Below are 9386 nucleotides of genomic sequence, written 5' to 3'. Positions count from 1 at the left end.
CTGCCTGCTAATGAGACCTGGCTGATAAATAACCTTTCTACTGGTGCTGCTGGGATTTTAAAGACCGAACGAGGAGTTGTGGGAACAATTAATAAGAAAAACAGATGTGGGTGACGTGCAAAAGACATACCTACTTCTGGCGGACAGACAGACTTGTAAAGCAGTTTCCATGCTGACACATTTTTTGACTCACTTTGAGTAAAGAGTCTTATTGTTATTGTCACTGTGTCGACACAACTAACTTAACTGAAAAACACTAAGCTAGTTGGTTGTCACCATGTATCACTGTCAAAGCACAGTTGCTGGTCGTCTCCAGTGCCACCACAGCACGAGCTGTGTGTGTGTACACACACTATATATGTAAGATTTTGTGTATGTCTAAATACTGGCCAGCTGCTCTAAAAGGTTTTAGAAAGCAGTTATGTGTTTTATCCTTAAATATGAACAATGAGTATGCTAGTTTCATCATTTAAATAGCAGCACACTGTCCACACCTGGAAACAAAGTGAATCTGATCAACTGGGAAACTGCTGCTGACTTGCTACCTGATCTTTGCAAGTGCAATGAATTTTAGTGATTTTAAGTGGCAGAATAAAACTCTCTGTACTGATTTATAATATAGATTTACACAAGTCCTGCCTTTTAAAAAAGATGGTGTTTCGCTCTCTCTTTAAAACTCACTGGCAGCAGGTAGGGTACCTGTATCCCTGTTTTACTGTGTGTTATGGTTCCTGCCCATTTAGTTTTACTCCATTTGGTACATGTTATTGTGTTTTTCACTGCAGTGTGTTTTCATTTTATTTATTTTTTCCTGTATTTTACTGTGAAGCACTTTGTAACCCCGGTTTAGAAAGGTGCTATATATAAACCTTTGCTTGTTTACTGTCCCCCTCCAGGGATTGCTCCAGTGTACTATAGCTTGTTTGGCCTGATGAGGGACAGTGACAGAATATGGGTCCCTCCTAATCACATCTTTAAGCTGCAAGAGGCAGCCACTGAGAAACTGCACTTCAGAATCAGGTAGTGATGTTTTATATGTGTTCTTTTTTAATTTTCTTAACCTTTTCATGTCTTGTTTTTATGCTTAGATTCCTTTAAAGGAATAAAGCTGATAAAACTGATCCTGAATTATTTTCTTACTGAATTTCCTATGCATCTCCATTTTCTGTCCAGATACTATTTTCCTGGCTGGTATAACAATAGCAGTTCAATCCATGCCCATCGCTACAGCGTGTCCAAGGAGACGGAGAGCCCCGTGATGGATGACTGTGTCATGGCATACCAGTTTTTTCAGGTTAGCAACACTAAGTTATTTTCTTCTGTGTATTCTGGGTATTTTGTATGTTAGCATTTATTCAATTTCTTTGCATTTGTGGTTTTCAATTGTATATGTTGCTTTCTTGTTGTGGAACATTATATTTAATAGAATGATAAGCTGAAATGGCTGGAGTGCTGGTAGATAAATGTGCTCGGTTGCCTGTCCCTTTGACCGACTGCAAGTCTGTCTGTTGTGTCAGCCCATTCTTTTGTAGAAGCTGAGAAAACAGGAAGTGGGGTAGTAAGACTTTTTAAGAAACACAAATGGGGAACCAGGGTTTGTCGCAGTTTTTTTCATTGCGTTTGTGTTTGTGTTTGAATACGTGTGTCTGTGTGTGAGCTTTGCTTCTTCTTTTTTTCTTTCCCACACACTTGTGCAAACTTGACATATGCAGCTCTGGCGCCATGAGCAGTGTGTCAACATACTGACCCACAGAATATTTGTTACACAGACGCCTGCTGCTGCCATAGTCTGGCTTGTCCCAACAACTCAAGCAATGATGTGTTTGTTGATGCAATACTGAATCAGATACCTTTTTTTCTTGCAACATACTGTATATTTTGGTTTCTGTCTGGTTTCCATCTGAACATGGTTTATTTGGTTGATAGAGCTACTTGAAAGGGTGGTTCAGCTAGAAGTGTTTGCAATCTAAAAACACTTTTCCATACTTGCTCCTGTTTAATGAATCATTAATGTATATTCAGAGCCATATGTAGGGATGGGAATGGAGCCAATCACTATCTGTTTCCCTTCCACCTCCCTCATTCAAACACTTCTCTGACATTATTCTTCTGCTCCCTTCTTTCACTGACTTGATATAATCGTTCATTCGTTGTTTTACATCTCTTTTCCCCCCTTCCACAGTGGCGTAGTGACTTTCTTGATGGTTGGGTGCAAATCCAAGTGAGCCATGAGTCCCAGGAAGAGTGTCTGGGTATGGCAGTGCTGGACATGATGAGGCTTGCAAAAGAAAGTGGTCAGTCACCTGTGGACATCTATAATTATACCAGGTAGAGGCACCACAATAACCTGACAGTAGTTTGGATGTTTCTGCTTTCATATAAACTAGGAAAATGGTCTCTGAAACAAATGTGGATGTGAAGGGCAACCTGGTAGAATCACCAGTCTACTAGAAGAGTCTAATCAGTTCAGAAATGTGGATGTCTTATTTATAAAGCAGACTTTAAGATCAGGAAAATTAAACTATTATGGTCTGAACCAAAATTCTAGATGAACTTAGTCTCCCTGCTGCACACTCTGTTACCTAAATAATGTAAAATGCATGTGAATATGAACCATGATTTCAAATCAGTGTGACAGGCTGCCAGGGACACAGTGAGCATCCAGATGTTTTCACAGAGGGCACATAAAACTGAATGAATTATTTCTGCGTGGGAGTATGTTGTCTATAATATCTGATCTGTACCATGCTTATACATGCTGTTCATATTCAATATGGTTATTCTCCAATATTTTCTGTTCCATATCTGATTTACAGTTAACATCATTTAGTTTGAAATGACCTTTACCTTGCCTTTGTGGTGACTACTGACTAATTCTCATGTGTTTGTGTTTGCTGGTTTGACACATGGTCTACTGTACATAGCGTTATCTCTTTTAACCTTGTTTCATTCTTTCACTTGTCCCTCCTGTCTCTCTTTATCTTTACTGGTTTGCTCTTCATTCCCTCTTCTTTCTGTTGTTACTCTGCGCTGTATCTCCACCTAACCGCCCTTCCTGATCTCCACTCCCTGTGTATAGCTACAAGTCCTTCCTGCCAAGATGCATGCGAAGCCACATCCAGGAATATAACATCTTGACTCGGAAAAGAATACGCTATCGCTTCAGGAGGTTCATCCAGCAGTTCAGCGAATGTAAGGCCACAGTGTGTAACCTCAGGCTCAAATACCTGATGAGCCTGGAGATGCTGCTGCCCTCCATCTACTCTGAGCGCTTCCAAGTAACCAACCTCTCTGCGCGTGAGGTTACCATTGTCGTCATGGGTAACAAGGGAATCCAGTGGTCAAAAGGGAAAGAGGAAGAGGGATCAGAGGAGGTGAGAAACAGGACATGGGTTCATGTTACCATGGTAATGCATTTGTATGTTACCAATCTTGCACAGTGTGACGCTGTCATAACTGATTTTTTACCAATAGATGGAGGTCCAGGAACCGATAATAATTGCCTATAACAACAATGCTGCATGCGTGTGCATGCTCGTTTATCTAATACAAGTGCAAACTATGTTTTTGTGTCGCCAGGAGCTACAGACATACTGTGACTTCCCAGAGGTGATTGACATCAGCATCAAACAGGCCAATAAGGAAGGCTCTGTGGAGAGTCGCATAGTTACCCTCACAAGACAGAACAACCAGATCCTGGTGTAGTATATTCTACTTCATGCTCTACTATCCCTCTGAAATGAATTATTCTTTTGCTTTGTGTTATTCTAATCTAATCATATCAGAAAAGTGTTCCCTAATGACACATGTTGTCAGAGCAAAGTGACGAGGTGGCTTGTTGACTTCAGAAACATTTGTTTTCACCTGTGTGACAGAAAATTCTGACCAGTAAATTAGTTACAGGGCAAAAAAAAATTAACAATCACTACTTTTAACTAAGTCCAAAGTGAACAATTTAGTTACACTTAATTGCATAAATATATGAATTGAAAAGTTACAGTTTAAAGTTCAAATCAGGTACTGAATGGCTGATGTTTGACTTCCTCCGCATCCTCTCTCGGTGTCTCTGTCTGACCACAAAGGAACTGGAGTTTCATTCGCTCTCAGAGGCCCTGTCATTTGCGTCACTAGTTGATGGATACTACAGGCTGGTTGCCGATGCACATCATTACTTGTGTAAAGAGGTGGCTCCGCCAAGGCTTCTGGAGTGCATTCAGAGCTACTGCCATGGCCCTGTGTCGTGAGTATAGCACATATGCAGCACGTCACAAGTACTCACGTGTGCCCACAGCCACAGAGTCGCTCACACACAGAGACACATTCTCTCTTTAATCACAGGATGGAGTTTACGATTGGTAAGCTGCGTCGTGCTGGTAACCACCAAGGCCTGTACATCCTTCGCTGCAGCCCGAGGGAGTACGACAAATACTTTCTGTCCTTTCTGGTGGGGGTAAGCAGTTAATATTAGGTCATCATCATTGTGACATATAGTATTTTTCACATCTGCCTGTACAAATAGACTCTTTCAGTACAGACTTTGCTAACTGACTGGCAATACCTTGACCTCTCTGCTCCACTGACTGATACAGTATACCACCAGGGCCAATACATTATAATCTATATGCTAATTAGCGCTTGGTATTGTACGACTGAATCCTTATTCAGTCCCTTTTTTCAGAATTTCCATGAGGGGATTAATAAAGTACTCTCTATCTTACTTAAGTAGGGAGTAAGATGGTAAAAGTCAGAGTAACTACTGCATCATTACAATTAGCTGAGCCCCTGTTTTTGACAGCAAACTGTGCTTGGTCACTGGCTTGCTAAAACACAGATGAAGGTGAGGGCGTGCACAACAGGACCTCCAAAGTATTTTCCTAATTTTTAACCACTGAATGGAGCTTTAAGGCTCGTTTTCCACACGGATAAATGGATAATCCAGCTGAGATGAAAAGGGGTGTTTAAGGCTCTTTCATGACATTGGTGAGATGAGTGATGTTAGAATAATTACAGATTTTTAAGGTTATCCAGCTCTCATGTGTCACTAATCAATGAGTGCTCTTTGTAGTCAGTTAAAATGATATTGTGGGCGACTGCGGCATAACTAAACCTGTATTGTGTTCCTTTTGATTTTCAGTATGACAGTTTGGTGGACTGTAAGCACTGTCAGATCGTGAAGACAGAGTCAGGAGAGTACATTCTGAGTGGTGCTAAGAGAAGCTTCAGCTCACTGAGTGAACTTCTGCACTGCTACAAAAAGGAGGCGCTCCGCACGGATGGTTACACATTTCAGCTGACCAGATGCTGCCCACCCAGCGACAGAGGTCAGTGTTCTGCTTATACTGATGATAACATGCATGTCCACATGCAGGCTGAAGTAAAAGTCATACACTCCACTCACCTGAGACATGACAAGCACAACTGAGACATTTCAAAATTTTTGGACCTTTCATTTTCTACCGCTTAGTCCCAAACGGGGTCACTGGAGCCAATCCCAGCTGGCAATTGGGCAAAGGCGGGGTACACCCTGGACAGGTCGCCAATCCATCGCAGGGCTAACACAGAGACGAACAACCACACACACACACTCCTATGGGCAATTTAGAGACACCAATCAACCTAAGCTGCATGTCTTTGGACTGTGGGAAGCCGGAGTACCTGGAGAGAACATGCAAACTCCACAGAGAAAGGTCCCGGGTGGGGCCCGAACCCAGAACCTTCTCGCTGTGAGGCAACGGTGCTAACCACTGTGCCACCGTGCTGCCCATTTTGCAGAAAATCTTTGCAAACTGTTGCTCCTTTTAAAAATAAAGTGATAGGAACAATCTGCGGCTCAAAAATAGGCGATGATATATATCTAGGCAACAACTTACTCCTTGTTTAGAGCCCCACTGAATTCCTTAAGGATCTGTGACACTGTTATCTCTTATTATTTATTTTCTTTTTCATATCCCTGTTTAATAATTGCCCATCTCCTGAGCTCTGTTTATAACAGATGCCCTTTTGAACTTCTATTGGATTTATGCCAATGAAGAATGCAGAATCTTTGTTCTTTAAAGTCACCACTGACCGTCCTGCTGCAGCATATTTATTGATAGGCTCAATTTAATTACATGATGGTGCAACCTCCAACAGCAAATGCAATTTCAAATTTTGGGAAACACTAAATTCACTTAATCTTCAACAAACTAATTCCGCGTTAGAGCATTTGGCTTTACCATAATCCCCTTTTCACACATGAACATAAACAACTAGGCACCGTATCAGCTCCGGTGTAGTCAGCTGTACAGTTTTTGGGGGAAATGTTTACTCGCCGATAGAAATGTATCAGTTTTTAACTGAATTGTATGATGTACTGCAGCTGATTTAGTGCTGTCCTTTAAATGGGCAATGAGTTTTCTAATCACTATCACAACTTGCCATTATATCTTTGTGGGGGATTTGAATAGAGTTCCTCTTGACTCAGTGACCCAATTATTATTTCACCCAGCTGGCAAAACTCCTGTTTCTGAGCAAGGTTACCTGTCTGCAAGGGCCAGAAACAAACCACGTAGGTTTTTATTCTGGCTCTAATTTAATTTTACAGTTTGTAGCTGTTACTTTTCTACTCAAATTTGCCATTTAACAGCGCCACACTGATATGCAATAACCACACGGTGCTTCTAATCAGATGTCAACTGTCAAAATGTGAGTTTGATTAACCCTAATCTCTGTTTGTCCTCAGATAAATCCAACCTGCTGGTGTGCAGATATAATCAGGGGGCAGAGGTTTGTCTGTCTCCCTCGCTTCACAAACAAAACATCAGCCAGATGGTCTTCCACAAAATCCGAAAAGAGGATCTTGTCATCGTAAGATAACCCTCTTTGAATTCTTGCTTCACCTTTGCCTTTCATTAAAAACATACATACAACATACAAACATGCATAATTAGGCAATTTCCTTCAGTTTCTGTGGGTCGTATTAGTTTATAGGAGTAGATGTGTTGTCTCTTGCACAAATATCTAGAGTGACAGAGTGAGTACAGTGCCATTCCAATTGTCAGTACTGCATGTAAAGCCAGTACCAATGAAGGCCTTTTGAAGACAAGATTTTTTGATCAGAGGGGACAAACGGGATTCCTGCAGGGTCAGTGAGGCTGCAATAGTTAGAAACATGTCCTCTTGATCCATGTGTCAGCATCATCAATAGCAGTCTCTGTGAACATGGCTGAGCGCACCGTGTGTCTGTGTGACAGTGTATCAGCCGTGCTACCACCTCAGTGACTGGCCCATTTCTGTCTGACCATATTTTGTGTTGTTTGAGTATTTGAATTTTATGCAACAGGTCTGTCACAGGAAAACCACAGAAGTCGTTCCACCCATGAGAGAGCTCATGGGTTTTTTTGAACTGCTCAACTGTCTTCTCACTTATTCTTTAGCAGGTTCAACAAATGTTTTTCCATCTTCCTGTTCTGAACTTGGGTTTACCTAAAGTTTGTTGTGCAGTTATTTTAAAGCTTAGGAGATCTTGGCCTTTTTAATGGACATTTGCTGAATTTTAGGCACAGTTGGTAAGATGGGGTCTAGCTGGCTGAAAAACAAGGGCCAGGTGAAGAAGCTCCAAGACTGCTGATAGGGTAGTTGTTTATCTTTAGGGCCTGGAGCAAGTGAGAGATATCCCCAAAGGCTTTGACCTTTGAAACCACAACAGTGATAATCAAAATTCAGAAAATACAAAGAGATACAGGAATTACATTTTCATGAATTCATTTGTTCTGGTAGATATGATTGGCTGAGGCTTTTATTTTTTATACCTTCGATTTCAGCTGACAAACTGAGTTAGCCTGTACTAATAGGAGTACTGTTCTGAGTAATAATAAGAAAAAGAGATGCTGCTGGTGATCTTGCAAAATCAGACAAAGCGATCTATTCTGTAATTTCATCTCAATCTCAGCACTAACATGTCTTTGCTTAAAAGATTTTATCATTGTACAGCGAAGTCTTTGTCAAATTACTTTGTCTATCAGAATGTTGCTCTTTTTCTGTGGTAATACATCTTGGAGGGTTACACCCACTTGAGGAATGGTATTCATCAGAGAACTCTCATCACTCTGTGTTTTAGAATGAGAGTCTGGGCCAAGGAACTTTCACTAAGATCTTCTGTGGTGTGAGGAAGGAGCTGGGAGACTACGGAGAGATCCACCAGATAGATGTGGTTATCAAGATCCTGGACAAGGCTCACTCCAACTACTCAGAGGTTTGTTTGTTGACTGAGTGAGTAAGTGGACCTCATTCAATCACTTCTTTGTCTCTTTCTCTAACTCCTAGGACATGATTTGAGAGCAGACATGTTAAGAGTATCAAATTCAAGCTGTCTAAACATCTTGTGGGATTAAGCGGAATGTGTCTTGTTTTCTCCCTGACAGTCATTCTTTGAAGCAGCCAGTATGATGAGCCAGCTCTCCCATAAGCACTTATTGCTCAACTACGGTGTGTGCGTTTGTGGTGATGAGAGTAAGTCTACAACAAACACACTAACACACTACTGGGCAGAGATAATTACAAAGGAAGGAGTAATTGTGGAAAATTAAGAAGATGTGTGATAATATAGAGGTCAGGTGGTCAGTGAAACATCCATGAGGGATCAGTACAAAGCAAGGCAAAGGTTTTCACACTAAAAACAGTTGTGTTGCATTGGATGCGCAGAAAACTAGACCGAACGTTGCTCCTATAGGCAAATGAGACAATTGATTTGATTTGATTTATTTATTCTTTCAAGCATGTAAAGACTGTTGATATGTCAACACACATAATTTTACACATATCCAACAAATGCTAATCCAATATCAATTTGCTTATACCTAGTACATGCTTGAATGGAGTAGGAAGAAGTCAGACTTATCCAGTCCTACCCCATGACATCATCTTACATCATTGGTTTGCAAGCAGTAAATGATTCACTTCTACACCACACAAGTATTATACTAAAAACAGAATATAACAGTGTTAAAGAATTATTACAAAATGTACACCACACCCACAATGTTCCATCTAATTAATCATTGAGCCTGTTCTTGCATATATCTTGATTGACACATACCTTTATATTTATGTTTAAACTCGTCAATTCTATTACTATTTTTTATGTCCACACTTAAATTATTCCATAGTTTTACCCCACTTATGGAAATACAAAATCTTTTTTTGGTTGTACGTATAGCATGAATTTTTAAATTTAACTGACCCCTTAAATTGTATCCCCCTTCCCTTTCATTAAATAGTTTTTGAATTCCACCAGGTAATAAATTGCTCCTGGCTTTATACATAAACACTGCAGTCTTATATCCCACTAAATCAAAACATTTTAACAATTTAGACTGTATGAAAGCTACATTGGTGTGATCCCTATA

The 9386-nt window shown here is 40.5% G+C and overlaps 1 protein-coding gene across 1 annotated transcript in view; it reads left to right on the top strand.

Moving 5' to 3' along the window:
* The window catches only part of jak2a (Janus kinase 2a), a 31765-nt gene that overhangs the window by 10616 nt on the left and 11763 nt on the right, over positions 1-9386 (top strand). The window contains 11 exon segments of the mRNA XM_020605983.1: positions 897-1020; positions 1174-1294; positions 2183-2328; positions 3080-3374; positions 3580-3699; positions 4083-4240; positions 4339-4450; positions 5135-5321; positions 6722-6846; positions 8099-8233; positions 8403-8490. Of these exon segments, the coding sequence (XP_020461639.1) occupies positions 897-1020; positions 1174-1294; positions 2183-2328; positions 3080-3374; positions 3580-3699; positions 4083-4240; positions 4339-4450; positions 5135-5321; positions 6722-6846; positions 8099-8233; positions 8403-8490 (1611 nt within the window).

Source organism: Monopterus albus, unplaced genomic scaffold (genome assembly GCF_001952655.1).
Source record: "Monopterus albus unplaced genomic scaffold, M_albus_1.0 scaffold75.1, whole genome shotgun sequence".
Taxonomy (NCBI): Eukaryota; Metazoa; Chordata; class Actinopteri; order Synbranchiformes; family Synbranchidae; genus Monopterus; species Monopterus albus.
Note: the sequence above shows the minus strand (reverse complement) of the source record. Positions and strands in the feature narration are given on the sequence as shown.